General features: G+C 42.4%; 2 protein-coding genes and 1 long non-coding RNA gene across 8 annotated transcripts in view; 1 reads left to right on the top strand and 2 right to left on the bottom strand.

Annotated features, from left to right (window-relative positions):
* Positions 1-3592: 3592 nt before the first annotated feature.
* LOC125116167 (uncharacterized) lies at positions 3593-5876 on the bottom strand. The gene is made up of 2 exons (XR_007132267.1): positions 5679-5876; positions 3593-5232 (listed from the first exon to the last, which is right to left on the bottom strand). It is a non-coding gene; the product is annotated as an uncharacterized LOC125116167 (long non-coding RNA).
* A 355-nt stretch (positions 5877-6231) lies between these two features.
* On the bottom strand, positions 6232-6642 carry LOC125116166 (putative uncharacterized protein encoded by MAPKAPK5-AS1). The gene has a single exon (XM_047761180.1). The coding sequence runs from the start codon at positions 6640-6642 to the stop codon at positions 6232-6234; it is 411 nt and encodes a 136-aa protein (XP_047617136.1).
* MAPKAPK5 (MAPK activated protein kinase 5) overlaps positions 6519-15852 on the top strand; it is a 32443-nt gene continuing 23109 nt past the window's right edge. For 3 of the 6 annotated variants that reach the window (XM_047761179.1, XM_047761174.1, XM_047761173.1), the window contains exons 1-3: positions 6519-6646; positions 14865-14938; positions 15693-15768. In XM_047761179.1, coding sequence (XP_047617135.1) covers positions 6611-6646; positions 14865-14938; positions 15693-15768 — 186 coding nt within the window. In that variant the 5' untranslated portion in view covers positions 6519-6610. Of the gene's footprint in view, positions 6647-8022; positions 8051-10090; positions 10155-14633; positions 14776-14864; positions 14939-15692; positions 15769-15852 lie in introns of those variants that run through there. The other 3 variants (XM_047761177.1, XM_047761176.1, XM_047761178.1) reach the window with 3 other exon arrangements.

The raw sequence follows: 15852 nt of genomic DNA, 5'->3' as shown, positions 1-15852 counted from the left end.
TTTATATAACAGTCATATATATACGATTATCTTAAGTTGATCTCTTAAACTTGAACATATTCTAACAATGCTGCATATTCACTGTATTGAATATTTCTGACCTGTTTTGTGTATCCCTTAACCACTGATTATGGATATAATTTTATTACTTTCGTCTTTTAACCGTCCTACTAGCCCTATACATGGTTGACTTACTAACTTGACTGTGTATTTGTCTTTGCCAATGACATTTTTTTCTTTCACAATTTTTATATTTCTGGTTGTAGTCTTTTCTTTTTCATTTAGAGAAGTCCCTTTCACATTTCTTGTAAAGCTGGTTTAGTGTTGCTCAACTCTTGGTTTTTGTTTGTCTGCAAAACTTTTTGTCTCTCCTTAAAATCTGAATTCTAACCTTGCTGGGTAGAATATTCTTGGTTATAGTTTTTCTCCTCTTTATCACTTTAAATATATTGTGTCATCCCTTGTGGTCTGCAAAGTTTCTGCTGAAAAGTCAGCTGACAGTCTTGTGGAGTTCCTTTGTGTGTAGGTAGTTGCTTTTCCCATGCTGCTTTTACTAATATTGTCTTTTTTTCAATTTTAATTACAATGTGTCTTAGTGTGGACCTCTTTGTGATGATCTTGTTTATGACTCTCTGTGCTTCCCACTCTAGGATATCTGCTTCCTTTCCCTGGTTAGGAAAGTTTTCAGCTATTATGTCTTCAAATAAGTTCTCTGCCCCTTTCTGTCTCTTTTTTCCTTTTGAGCCTTTATAATGTGGATGTCAATATGCTTGATGTTGTCCCAGAAGTCCCTTAAACTATTCTCCCCACCCTCATTTTTTCATTGCCACACTTGCAGCATATGGAAGCACCCAGACCAGGGATTGCATTGGAGCTGCAGCTGTAAACCATGCCACAAATGTGGCAATGCCAGATCCCTTAACTAACTGTGCCTGGCCAAGGATCAAATCCGTGCCTCCAAAGTGACCTGAGCCACTCAGTCAGATTCTTAAGCCATGGCAACACAGCAGGAACTCTCCTTATAGTATTCTTATTTTTCGAAATTGTTTTTTCTGTGTTCAGTTTGGGGGACTTCTACTACCCTGTGTTCCAGTTTGCTGATATGTTCCTCTGTATCTTCTAATCTATTTTGATTCCTTCTTGTGTATTTTTTAATTTCCATTATTGTATTCTTCAGCTGTTTGGTTCTTCATGTTTTCTCTTTATTAAGCTTCTTACTGTGTTCATCTATTCCTCTCCAAATGATGCTCTCTGAACATGTTTATAATCATTACCTTGAATTTTTAATGGTAGATTGCTCAACTCCACTTTGCTTAGTCTTCTTTTGGGGTTTTACCTTGTTCCTTCATTTGGAACACACTTCTTTTGCTTCATTTTGCATAACCCTCTGCTTTTGCTTTTATGTATTAGGTAGACTGGTTATGTTTCTTAATCTTGGAGAAGTGGTCTTAATAGCTATGTGGCTTAGCAGCACACTCTCCTCTGGTTACCAGAGCTATATGCTCTTGTACGCTATGTGGGTCCTTCTATTGTCATGGGGCTGACCACTATGGGTACACTAATAGGCAGGGCTGTCCCCCAGCCTGGTTGGTTGCCAGGCTCTGCCTCGTGCATAGGCTACTGGCCCAATGGCTGGGAGGACTCCAAAATGGCACTTGGCAAAGCCAATGTCCTCATAGTAGACTGGGCTCCTAAAAATGTCTGCTGTCGGAGTCTCTGCCCCAGTGGGGAGTCCCAATTGTGTTCTGCCTCTCCTGGAAGCTCTCCAAGATCAGCAAGTGGGTCTGACCAAGGCCCCTTTCAAATTACTGCCTCTGTGCTGGGCTCTCAGTGTACGTGAGATTTTGCATATGTTCTTTAAGAACAGAGACTCTGTTTCTTATAGCCCTCTGGTTCTCCCATACACAAGTTTCTCTGGCTTTCAAAGCCAGACACTCTGGGGCTGGATTCTTCTGGGTAGCCTACCCTAGAGGTGTGGGTCTTCACTATACTGCAACTCTGCCCTTCTTATCTGCCTAGTTGTGGTTCCTTCTTTATACTTTAGTTGTGGAAAATAATTTCTGCTAGTCTTCAGGTAATTTTCATCAATAGCTGCTCTGTAAATAGTTGTAATTTTGGTATGACCATGGGATGAGGAGGTCTGCTCATGACCCTGGTCCCGAAGTCAGTGGTGCCACAGAAATAAGAAGAAAGAGACAAATAGAGTGGGGATTAGGGGGCTACAGCCTTCAAGAGGCAATAGCAACCCTCTGAGCCAACTCATGGTTTTTATTTACTCTTTTCTACTTCCTTGTATGTGCAGGGGATACATCGGTATTTTACTTCAAATAGACTGGAAGCAAGATATGCTAGCACAGTCATTCCTAAGCACATAAAGTAATCATAAATGTTTTAGCCCTCCCAGGCCATAATTTGTTGTTTGCTTCAAGCCATCCATGGCTTTTCTCCCACAAATCCCCCAAGGCTCTAGTTCTGAGAATGTCAGAGCTACTGGTTTTCCATTAGCAACATCAATGCTTCAGCAATCTTGTTTTCAAGATGCCACTCTTTGATGTTGTTCTCATTCGTTTTGCCTCAATGGTCATGAAAGAGTCACAAGACTTTGTAAAGTATAGACTGACATTCTATAGCCACTCTATGGCGCCAATCTTTTCTTTCCATTCTTTGTTATGTCGCATATTCATGCCTCCAACAATGGGAGGAAGTTAGCTCAGGGTCTTGCTACTCACATTTGAACTGGCTTTCCTCAGAACAAATAAGCAGGAGAGGGGTACCCAAGGTAGAAGCCATAGTCTTTCTGTAACCTAATCTCAGACATGACATCCCATCATTAGAAGCAAGTCACTAGATCAGTCCACAAGCAGCCCACAAGAGGTGGGCATCATTGAAGGCTATCTTAGGAAGCCTACCACCTCCCAGGCAAAAAATAGAGGAAACATCTCCTTCCTTAGGGCTCTGCCTTCTCTGTTTCTTGACGCCCTCAAAAATTACTTATTAAACACCTACAGTGGGCTGGGTGTTGGGGATGTGATCAATAATACAGATAAGATTCTTTCCCTTGGTGAGATTATTTAGTCTAGTGGGGGAAGAGGACACTAAAGAATAAAGTGAACATACAAATAAAAACTGTGCTAAGTACAAGGAAGTTAATTATGAGATAATAGGCACATCTAATTTAGATTGAGACAAGCGTCAGGCATAGTCTTTCTGATAAAATAGTACTCAGAAGGTGATTTAAGACGTGTAGAAACTGGGCTGTGTATGTGTGTGTGGGGAGGAAAGAGTAAGTTTCTAGATAGAGGGAAAGTACATGCAGATAACAACCAATATGTTTAACTGCCAGACTCAGATAATTTAAGGAATGGACCTCATCTCTGCATCTCTATTACACAGGACAGTGCCTGTCTGTGCCAAGAATTGAAAAATTCTTACTTATTGAATCAATAAATGAATCCAAGGCATCTTCTACTTCCTTACTGTTCAAGTTATTCAGAAATTTTCTCCCAAAGTTCACTGCTGGGTCACATTCTTAGTTTGAATGAGGTAGCACAGGCAAAGCTGCTATAACAAAAAGACGTAAATACATAAAAGCTCAACACGACAGAGATTTATTTTTTTTCTCATGTAACAATACTGAGTGGATGTTAAGGTCAACACAGCAGACTTCTCCTTCACTCAGGTATCTTCCATATTAAAGCCTTGCCTTCTCCAGAACCTGGTCATCATCTTCCGGCTGACAAAGTAAGTAAGAGCATCTGTTCATAGATTTTCTGGGCCAGGCCTGGATATATGCACATGTATTCTGCTCACTTTCCACTGGAGGAAAGCATAGGCATATGGCCACGCCTTTTTTATGGGGGTTGAGGAATGTACTGTAGGTAAATGGTCAACAAAGGAGACAACTACATCTGCACCACAATATATCCAATTACTTATCCTCTAGTACATCACATAAGAACCTCAAATTAACCAGGCAGAAAAGAACTCTGGATTCTCCACTCTCACTCTCATCAAGTCTTTCATTCACTGAATGTCACCATCACCCATACAAGCTGCTTAAGCCAGAAATTATTCTGGATTAGTTTCTTATTCACATTTTCCACACTGAGTCCTTCAATAAGTCCATTCACCTCTACCTCCGAAACATAACATAAATCCATCTATTCTAACTTTACCGCCACTTTACTGTTGGAACATCATCATCATCTAGGTTACCCCACAGCCTCTTAATAACTGTCCATGTCTCCAATTTTTTTTTGCTTATTACGGCTGTGCCCACAGCATATGGAGGTTCCCAGGCTAGGGGTCGAATTGGAGCTATAGCTGCCAGCCTACGCCACAGGTCACAGCAACACCAGATCCTTAACCCACTGAGCAAGGCCAGGGATCGAACCAACAACCTCATGGTTCCTAGTGGGATTCATTTCTGCCATACAACGGGAAATCCTTTTTTTTTTTTTCTTCCTTCCATGTCTCCACTTTAACTTGCCCATATTTCACTCTTCATACAGCAGTCTTATCTTTTAAAACATAAATTTGGTATCACTCTTTAAAACTTTCCACTGGCTTAGAATAAAATCCAAAGATCTCACCATGACCTCTATGGGTGTATATGATACAGGCCCTGCCCATCTCTCCAACATTTACCACTCTCTCCTACTCACCTTACTCCAGCTACAATGACAGCTGCTCCTTCACCACATTTAGTTTACTTTCACTTTAAGACTTTTCCACATGCTGTTCCATCTGCCCAGAAATCTCCTTGGATTTCTAATGAGACAGCTCCTCCTCATTTATCTGAGGTCTCTGCTTCAAAGTTACCACCTGGGACCTTCCCTGATCACCTACTTGGAAAAAGTCCCCACATCCAGTTATTCTCTTACCTCAGCACCCTGCTGACTTTCTTCTTAGTATCCACAAACTCTGTGCTTTTCCCTCTTTACATTCTGCTTCCTTTTCTAGAAAGTAAGATCTGTGAACAGGTACCATGTCTTGTTTCTACTGTTTCCCCAGGATGGAGTTGGCCTGGCACACAGTGTTGCTCAGTAAATAAGTGAATGAACGAAGAACTATCAAGAGATGATTAGGCAAAAACTCCTGCGAGGTCCTTTGACAGGTTATTGGTGTAACATAACGAGCACAAACCTGGGTTCCAATTTTGACTTCACTAGTTCTCAGGTGTTTGCAAGAGAGTTCCACTTACTTCATCTGTTACTTCATCTGTTATCTCATCTGTTAATAGGGTATAACAATATACTCACCTCAGGAGTTTCCACTGTGGCTCAGCAGGTTACAAACCCGTCTAGTATCCATGAGGATGCCAGTTTGATCCCTGGCCTCGCTCAGTGGGTTAAGGATCCTGAACTGTCACGAACTATGGTGTAGGTCGTGTAGGTCGCAGACGCTGCTCAGATCTGGCGTTGCTGTGGCTGTGGTGTAGGCCGGAGGCTACAGTTCCTATTCGACACCTACCTAGCCTGGGAACTTACATGTGCCACAGGTGCGGCCCTAAAAAGCAAAAAATACATACATATTTTATATATTCCACATACATACACTTACCTCGAAGAGCCAAATGCCTACTTTATAAAGAATAAGGAAACTAATGGAAAAAAAGAGCTTCACGCAAAATGAAAGCTCTGTATACATAACTGTTATTGCTATATATCTGTTCTCACCTCAGGATTCTTCCGGAGGTTCAGTGTCTGACCTCTATCACAAGCCGATATCCTCTGCTTCTTCCGCAGCGTGTTTCTGCTACCATAAATCTAGACCACGAGGGTTAGGAAAAACACAGAAGGTGCGAAATGTCCCGCAGCCACTCGAATTGGCTGGTAAGGTCCAATGGTCTTTTACGTCATCAGCACTGCGCCGTCGCTGCGGAGGGCCCGGGGGCCTGTCCTGAGTTTGGCGCCACCTTGGGGAGGCCTTGGCAGACGCCTGCAAGTCAACTGCGTGGTTCGGGGGCGACTCGGAAACCCCAGCGGACCGCGGCGAGGGGCGCGTGGAGCTGTGGGGGCACGAAGTCTGGCCGCAGGAGGGGCGGCCCGGAGTTCAAGTAGTGCACAGCGCCGGCAGGCGGGCGGCCGGCAGGGCTGCCCGGCGCGGGTGTCCCGGCGATGTGTGGCGCTGAAGCAGCAGCGGGAGCAGCGGCGGCGGCGGCGGCGGCGGTGGGCTCGGCCTCGGCTTCTCGGCGGTGCAGGCGGCGGAGGCGGAGGCGCAGGTTCCTCTTCAGGACCTGGCGAGCCCGGGCCTAAGCGGAGGCCCCTCGAGGCCCCAGCACAGCGCCCCGGATCGGGGCCCTCTCCGCCTCGCCCTGCCCCGGGAGCCTGCCTCCCCGGCCGGGGATGAGGCCGGGAGGCGGCCGCGTGGGGCCCAGCACAAAGGCTTCTTCCCGGGGGCCGCTGCCGCCGCCGCCGCCAGCCTAGAACCGCCCGCAGAGGCCGAGCCGGCGCCGGGGCCTTCATTCCTGCCGGTTCCTGGGGGCGGCTGCTGCCGGTCTTCCCGAGGCCCGGGGTCCGGAGCGCTGAGCTCCTTGTTCCCTCGGCTGAGGTGGGATCGGGCAGCTGCGCAGCCTCCGCTGCTCCCGGCCGTGCGGGCCTCGCGGAGCATGTCGGAGGAGAGCGACATGGAGAAAGCCATCAAGGTAAGGGGGAGATGCCCCCTTCCTCCCCCCTCTTTGCTCCTGTGGCATTCCTCTTGCCTCCAGCAGCAGAAAGAGGAGATAACTTGGAGAGATTGCAGCATCTCCCAGGTTTAGATCTTCCCCGGATTTTTTGGACTGCATTTTACAGCATTGGGGCGAAGGGTTGCGTGTGTGTGTGTGTGTGTGTGTGTGTGTGTGTGTGTGTGTGTGTGTGTAGAGAGATTTTCGACTCTCTGCGGAGATTTATTTGCTTAAAGCCGGCATGTGGCTAGTGCTTAGCTAGGATGGAAGTGAGTGGCGTGGAGATGCTTGACGTTTGTAGGATGGAGGGGGCCGTACTACTACTCTACTTTAGACTGCTGCCCAAGTGTCGTCAGAATTTGCGTCCAGATAATATGCAGCAACACTTGGAGAGTTGGACTTTACCCATCGCTGCAGATTTGTTTGAAATTTGCATTTTCAGAAGGAAAACCTGTTCTTTGGCGAATAGGTTGTTCTCACTTTTCCGTGTGGCCTCTCCCCTTTTCAGTGGCTACAAAAGTCCTGAGGTAGGTGCAAGTCTTATGTGATCCAGGAACAACAAGGTGTCTTGGATGCAGTGGGTCAGTGTAGATTGTTAGAGACAAGTAATGGGAAGCCAAAGCACATAGGGCCTTGTAGGCCGTTGTAAGAAGTTTAGCTTTGACTTTGAGTAAAAGAGGAAATCTGGGAGAGTTTTGAGCAGAAGACAGATATAGTTTTAGTGGGCAAATATGTAAAGGGGGAGGCAGTTTTACTTAGTGGTTGTAAAAGTTTCTCCAGGTTGACTCATGAGTTGAAATCTTAGCCTGGCCATTCATTTAACTGTGTCCTGGAATAAGTCACTTTACTTCTCTGTCCCTTGTTTCCTCATCCAAAGAAAGAGGATTAAAAAAACCCAAAAAACGGAAACTATTTCCTATCTACAGGGAGCTGTATCTTGCCACTTGTGATGGAACATGATGAAGGATAATGTGAAAAAAAGAATGTGTGTGTGTATGACTGGGTCACTTTGCTATATAGCAGAAATTGACAGAACATTGTAAATCAACTATAAGAAAAAATTTGGAAACAAAAAATGAAAAGATACCAAACATTTCAAAATGTTAAAAAAAAAAACAAAACAACTTTCTCCAGCTCAGAGCTTTTTTGTTTTTTTGGGTTTTTTTGAGAATTTAATATGCACACATACCCGAAAGTGCTTTCAATACCTAACATTTAGTAAGAACTCAGTGAATATTAGCCCATAGTAACTTAAGAATGGTTTAGAAAGAGTTGCAGTTTTCTTCAGTCATTATTATCCAAACTAATTTTCTTAAAAAATTTTTTTTTCTTCTTTTCATGTACTAATTAACAAGCCATTGGTGAATCTTCCTACTAATTTGGGTATGTACAGCCAATACAAATTAGTGGAGTTTAAAATATTTGCTCTAACAAACAGTACTGACTAGGATATACTCCCATGGAAGTAAGCCAGCATCACATCAAATAAAAGTCTTGGTTTGTGGCATTGTGTTGTATTCATTGTTGTGCTTTTTTGAGCCGTCCCTCATTTGTTGAGAACTGAGACCTGTAGAGTTCAGCTGGAAAAGCTATTTTTCTAGGCTCCCACCACAACACTTAAATTTCTGCCATCTGACTACCAGAGAGTGGTCTGATTGGACTTTAAGATTGAATCCTTTTACTCTTAAAGGTATTCGGATTAGGCCAACTGGCTACAACCAAAAGCTCTTCTTCTCATCTCTGTCTCTACTCCCATAGCCACGTGACTTCACTACTCCCAAGTCACTTACCTAGACTAGATAATGAGCATTTTGGGACTAGAGATTGTCTTACATATTTGTTTTTTTGTTTTTGTTTTTTTAAGGCCACACCGGAGGCATATGGAGGTTCCTAGGCTAGGGGTCGAATCAGAGCTGTAGCTGCTGGCCTACACCGCAGCCACAGTGATGCCAGATCCAAGCCTCGTCTGCAACCTATACCACACTCCGTGATTAACTTTTTTTTTTCCTTTTTTTTATTTTCCCATTGTACAGCAAGGGGATCAAGTTATCCGTACATGTATACATTACAACTACATTTTTTTTTCCCACCCTTTGTTCTGTTGCAACATGAGTATCTAGACAAAGTTCTCAATGCTATTCAGCAGGATCTCCTTGTAAATCTATTCTAAGTTGTGTCTGATAAGCCCAAGCTCCCGATCCCTCCCACTCCCTCCCACTCCCTCCCCCTCCCAGTGCTATATACAGCAGGATCTCATTGCTTATCCATTCCAAAGGCAATAGTTTGCATCTATTAACCCCAAATTCCCAGACCATCCTACTCCCTCCCCCTCCCCCTTGGCAACCACAAGTCTGTTCTCCAAGTCCATGATTTCTTTTCTATGGAAAGGTTCATTTGTGCCATATATTAGATTTCAGATATGAGTGATATCATATGGTATTGGTCTTTCTTTTTCTGACTTACTTCACTTAGTATGAGAGTCCCTAGTTCTATCTATGTTGCTGAACAATATTATCTTCTAGTCCAAGAATGTTGTGTAATTCTCCATATCTTTAGGGCGTCTCCTGTTTCTCTTAGCAATGTGTTTGTACTTTTCGGTGTATAGATCTTCCACATCTTTTGATGAATTTTTTTTCCTAAATTGTTTATTCTTTATGATGCTGTTAACAATGGGATTGCTTTCTTAATTTCATTTTTTGGATTTTTTTGTTGCTTGTGTATAGAAATATTTTATTTTTTTACATATTATTATTTTCTATGGCCATACCTATGTCATATGGAAGTTCCTGGGCCAGGGATTGAATCTGAGCCACAGCTGTGACCTACACCACAGCTGTGGTGATGCCAGATCCTTAACCCACTGTGCCAGTCCAGGGATTGAACTAGTGCCTCTGCAGCAACCCAAGCCACTACGGTCGGATTCTTAACTCATTATACCACAGTGGGAACTCCATCTGATTTTCATATGTATTTGTTTTTTCCTTTTTGGGGCTGTACCCGGAGTATATGGAAGTTACTGGGCTAGGGGTCAAATTGGAACTGCAGCTGCCAGCTTATGCCACAGCTACAGCAGTGAGGGATCCTAGCTACTTCTTCAACCTACACCCACAGCTCACCACAACACTGGATCCTTAACCCACTGAGTGAGGCCAGGGATGGAACTTGCATCCTCATGGATACTAGTTGGGTTTTTAACCCATTTAGCCACATGGGAACTCCTGATTTCTGTATTTTAATTTTGGTTTTTCCATCTTTACTATAATTGTTAGTTCTAGTAGGTTTTTTTTGGGGGGGGTACATTCTCTAGGATTTTCTACATAGCAAATACATATAGTTTTACTTCTTTACAGTATGTATGTTTTGATTTCTTTTTCTTGCCTTATTTCATGGGTAGAAACTCAGGAACAGTGTTGAATGAAGGTGGCAAAAGTGGACATTGACCTTGTCTTTGATCTCAGGGGGACAGCATTTCAAAACTTATCCCTAAGTAAGTTTTTTTGTAGATGTCATTTGTCAAATTGAGGGGTTTCCTTCTTTTTGTTTGCTGACAGCTTTTTTGTTTTTGTTTTTTAATAGCTGTACCCACAGCACCTGGAGGTTCCTAGGCTAGGGGCTGAATCAGAGCTACAGCTTCCGGCCTCCACCACAGCCATAGCAACGCCAGATCCGAGCCAAGATCTGAGCTTCATCTGCGACCTACACCACAGCTCATGGCAAACTAGATCCTCAACCCACTGAGCAAGGCCAGAGTTCAAACCTGTGTCCTCATGGATACTAGTCAGATTCATTTCTGTTGAGCCATGATGGGAACTCCAAGTGTTGTTTTCTTTTTTTGTCTTTTTGGTTAAATGCTTTTTCTTCATCTATTGAATTGATCATGTATGGTTTTCATTCTTTATTCTTAATACAGTATATCAATTAATACAATATTAATTGATTTTCAGATAATTAAGCCAATCTTGCATTCTTTTTTTTTTTGATAGCTGCACCCAAGGTATATGGAAGTTCCCAGGCCAGGGACTAAATCCCAGTCACAGCTTCTACCTCTGCCACAGCTGCAGCAACTCCAGATCCTTTAACCCACTATGCCGGGCTCAGGATTGAACCCGTGCCTCTGCGGTGACCTAAGCCACTGCAGTCAGATTCTTAGACTACTGAGCCACAGTGGGAACTCCCAATCTTGCATTCTTGATGTAAAAATCATTCTTATGTGTTTCTGTATTTGGTTTGCCAATGATTTTGCTGAGGATTTTTGCATTTGTATTCTTGAGAAATATAGGTCTATAGTTTTCTTGTGATGCTTTTGTCTAGCTTTGGTGTGAGGGTAATACTAGTCTCATAGATGAGTTGGGAAGTATACTCTTCTCTATTTTCTGGAAAGCTTTGTAGAGGATTGGTATTATTTCATTAAATCAATAGTTCTCAATAAGGGGCAATTTTTGCCTCTCGTGAGGCATTTGGCAGTATCTGGAGAAACTTTTGGTTGCCCCTACTGGTAGAGGATGCTTCTGGCATCTAGCAGGTAGAGGCCAGCAATACTGCTGAACATCCTAAAATGCATAGGACAATCTCACAGCAGAGAACCATGTGGTTCAAAATGTCAGAGATGCTGAGGTTGAGAAACTGCTTTAAATGTTTGGTGGAATTTGCCACTGAAGCCATGTGGGCCTAGACTTTTGTGAAAAGATTTTTCATTATTAATTCAGCTTCTTTACTTGTTATAGATCTATTCAGATTTTCTCTTTCTTTTTGAGTCAGTTTGGCAATTTGCATCCTTCTAGGAGTTTGTCTCTTTCATCTAGTGGTCTACTTTATTAGCATGCAGTTGCTTATGATACACTTTTATAAAACTTTGTTCTTGTAAAGTTTATTGTGATGTCCTCTCTTTTCTAATAATAACATGTCTTTTCTTTCTCAGTTTAGCTAAGGGTTTGTTAATTCTGTTGATCTTTCAAAGAATCAGCTTTTGATTTTCATTGATTTATCTCTATTTTGTTTTCTACTCTACTGATTTCTGTTCTACTTTTGATTATTTCTGCTTGTTTTGGGTATAATGTGTTTGTCATTGATGCCTTTGAGGTAGTCTGTAATTTTCTTCAATAAAGTACCATGCCTTTCTAACTTCTCTTTGCCTCTAAAATGTATGAGAAAATATGCCATCTACATACAGAAGAGTTGGCTGACATGGGAGTGTTACTTCTTTTGCCCAGCTGGGCTTAGTAAAGTCTTCACACTGATTATTGTATATGGCACCATCAACAAAGGTACAAGAATTAAACATGGGAAAGAGGGCAAGAGACATAAAACAAAATAGAGTTCAGAAATCAGGGTTGTAGAGAGACGTGGTAGTGCCTCTCCTGTCTGTTGCAAAGCCAAGTGTCAAAACTCCAGCCAGAACCTAAGTTGAATTTTCTTGGCTGTCCATTAGGTAGAGTACTGTCTTAATAAGCACCAGTGCATTGAAGAATTTGGTCTAATATTATTTTTACATCCCAGGAACTAGTCTTTTGATCTAATTATAGAACAAATCTCTTTTCCATTGAGTCCCCTATGAGTGTATGTTTTCATTAGAGTTGAGAGGAGAGGTTTGGCAGTGATTTTACTCTACTATGAAGCATAGGCTGTTCCCTTGTTCCCCATCCTTTGTTCCTCTCTGGCTTCTCAAATACTTTTTTCTTTCTTTTTTTCTTTTTTGGCCACCCTGCAGTATATGGAGTTTCCTGGCAAGGGATCTGATTCCAGCTGCAGTCATAACCTATGGCACAGATGTAGCAACACTGGATCCTTAACCCACTGTGCCAGGCTGGGGATCAAACCTGTGTCCCAGCGCTGCAGAGATGCTGCCAATCCCATTGTGCCACAGAGGGAACTCCTTAAAAACTTCTAAATCCAACAGGCTAGGCAGTGGAAACATGAAGGAGGTAGACAGGTTGAAATTCTGTTTAGAAGATGGTAAGTAGAGACAAAGCCTAGGACCTCCCTAACTAGGCAGGATTCATTCCTAATCTTCATACTAGGGCCTGGGCAGTTATCCTTGATAACCAGAATGATGGACAAGAGGCCAAAGCCATAGATTCTGGTCTTATCAGTGCCTGTATATAACTCACTGTTATATATATGTGACTTTGGAAAGCTTCTTAACCCTGATATACAGTTTTTCAGAAAGGAGTTTGTATAATTATTTTTGCTGGTCCTTCTTAAATCAGTTTCCCTCCATCACTTGGTTTTCTTTCCACCTTCTTTTTTTTTAGCTTTTTAGGGCTGCACCCATGGCACATAGAAGTTTCCAGGCTAGGGGTCGAATTGGAGCTGTAGCTGCTGGCTTACACCACAGCTACAGCAACAACAGATCCAAGCCATGTGTGTGACGTACTCCACAACTCATGGCAACACTGGATCCTTAACCTACTGAGTGAGGCCAGGTATTGAACCCATGTCCTCATAGATACTAATCGGATTTGTTACCACTTGCACCACGATGGGAACTCCTCTTTCCACCTTTCTAATCAGTCATTCCATATTCACTGAGCAAACTATATGATGGGAACCCTTATCAAGAACTGTCAGCAGAAAGGTGTGCAGATGAAGGCTGTTTTGAGCTTGTTTTATAATACTTGCATATTCATTGGACAGAAGCTCTGTTTTCATCTCTGAACTTAGTCTCGTGTCTGGCACTTACTAACTATTCAATGAGTTTGTGTTACATGGACAAATAAATATCCTGTTGCTATACCTGGGAATCAGGATTCTAGTACTAACCACAGTCTATTAGATTTTCGTTGCAACAAAACAGTTTGAAAGTCTCATGAGTTTTGGCCTAATTTCTCAACTTCTATAGTTGGTTTCCTCTTTTACCTGTGGAACCCTGAAAAATGAATTTTAACCTACCAGTTTATTTTTTATTATTTATTTATTTATTTTGTCTTTTTGCCTTTTCTATGACCGCTCCCGTGGCATATGGAGGTTCCCAGGCTAGGGGTTGAATCGGAGCTGTAGCTGCCAGCCTACACCAGAGCCATGGCAACGCCAGATCCTTAACCCACTGAGCAAGGCCAGGGATTGAACCCGCAACCTCATGGTTCCTAGTCGGGTTCGTTAACCACTGCGCCACAAAGGGAACTCCTACCAGTTTAAATGTATGGCTTTCTTGCCTAAAAACATAGCAACAGAAGCTCAAATTGGAAACTTTAAAAAAAATTTTTTTTGCCCATGGCACGCAGAAGCTCCAGGGCCAGGGATCGAACCTGTGCCAGAGCAGTAACCCAAGCCACAGCAGTGACAACGCTGGATCCTTACCAGCTGAGCCAACCATGGAACTGCTGGAAACTATTTAAAACACTAAAAAATATAGCATACAGTGAATGTGACAGAATACCTTTGTACTCAAAATAGTACTGCTGAAAACTAGATAAATTTATTACAATATTTACTACAATTTCATTCAAATGTTTGTTTCAGTTTATTTAGTTATTCCAATTTCATCAACTTGTTCAAGGATATAGGCCCTTATATCTTAGCAGCAAAACATCTAGACCAGTTTTTCTAGAATCTCAGAAAATACACTTGACCATTTGAGCAAATAAATATTTAGTAGTGAAACATTTTGAAAGATTATCTTCCTTCCACACTCCAGAAAACAAAACAAACCCAACAAGTATTTATTCACATAGACCTTGCAGGTGAGCTGAAGAACTTTTTTATCCTAAATTTTTTGCCTTCTTTCTCTGTCCCTCTCTCTCTCTCTTTTTTTTTTTTTAGGTTTTGTTGTTTTGTTTTGCTTTTTTGCTTTTTAGGGCCGCACCCAAGGCATGTGGAGGTTCCCAGGCTAGGGGTCAAATCTGAGCTACAACAGCCAGCCTATGCCACAGTCACAGTAAAGCTGGATCCAAGCCGCCCTGCGACCTACACCACAGCTCACAGCAACGCCAGATGCTTGACTAAGGGAGCGAGGCCATGGTTCCTAGTCCGATTGTTTCTGCTGCCCCACAATGGGAACGCCCCTTCTCTTTTGTTAAACAATGTTAAACAATGCCTAGCCTAGTCATTTAGGCAAAACGTCTAATCATTAAGCTCTACACAAAGCTCTGCTTATCATCTTCTTTCAGAAGGTGAGATGTTGAGCATTAAGGTATTGTTTTGTCCCACTTGTGCTAAACTGGAGAATCATTCTCTGCCCCCTCCATTTTTATTTTAATAGGAAACCTCCATTTTAGAAGAATACAATATCAATTGGACCCAGAAGCTGGGCGCTGGAATTAGTGGTCCAGTTAGGTAAGAGACCCATGTGTAAACTATGACAAAACTGTTCTAAAAAGGGCCATTCGAAATACATCTTAAGTTAGAAGCATTAGGTATGCCAGATTTGTGAAATAACCTTAATTTAACAAGTGAAGGTAGTTAGGATAGGCTTTTTCGCATCCATTTAGAAATAGATTCAAGTGACCAAGTCACATGGTCTGTAACATGAATCATTTAAGATGTCGATACCAGTGAGCCACTTATGAGTCACCTGTAGCCAGCCATTTTTGCTTTCTTGTCCAGCCTGAAGTTGATTCTCATGGCTCTCTCTACCTTTCTACCTGCCCTGGAGGCAAATTTGTTCTGATGTGCCTAGATTCATTTTTTGATTAGAAGTCCAGTTCTCTTGTAAACCAACTATAATTAAAAAAAAATTGTTATATATTAAAAAAAGTACAGTTCTCCAAAAATGGCTTGTTAAATTAGTATTCTTGTAACATAGATGTTTTCTTTTTTTTGTTTTTTTAGGGCCACACCCACGGCATATGGAAGTTCCCAGGCTAGGGGTTGAATCAGAGCTACAGCTGCTGGCCTATACCACAGCCACAGCAACTCAGGATCTGAACCATGTCTGCAACCCATAACCCAGCGTGGCAATGCCGGATCCTTAACCCACTGAGTGAGGCCAGGGATTGAACCCGAGTCATGGATACTAGTCGGGTTCATTACCCCTGAGCCATGATGGGAACTCTGATGATTTCTGATTAAACTTTTTCTCCAAATCTAGAGTCTGTGTGAAGAAATCTACCCAAGAACGGTTTGCACTAAAAATTCTTTTTGATCGTCCAAAAGCTAGAAATGAGGTATGGTTCTTTATTGCCTTGACTTACTTAAATATTTGAAGTGCCTAAGAATTATTCTTTTTACAAGTAAGGTAGCTTCCTGGA

Source organism: Phacochoerus africanus, chromosome 15 (assembly GCF_016906955.1).
Source record: "Phacochoerus africanus isolate WHEZ1 chromosome 15, ROS_Pafr_v1, whole genome shotgun sequence".
Taxonomy (NCBI): domain Eukaryota; kingdom Metazoa; phylum Chordata; class Mammalia; order Artiodactyla; family Suidae; genus Phacochoerus; species Phacochoerus africanus.
The sequence above is the reverse complement of the archived record's forward strand: the minus strand, read 5'-3'. Positions and strand labels throughout refer to the sequence as shown.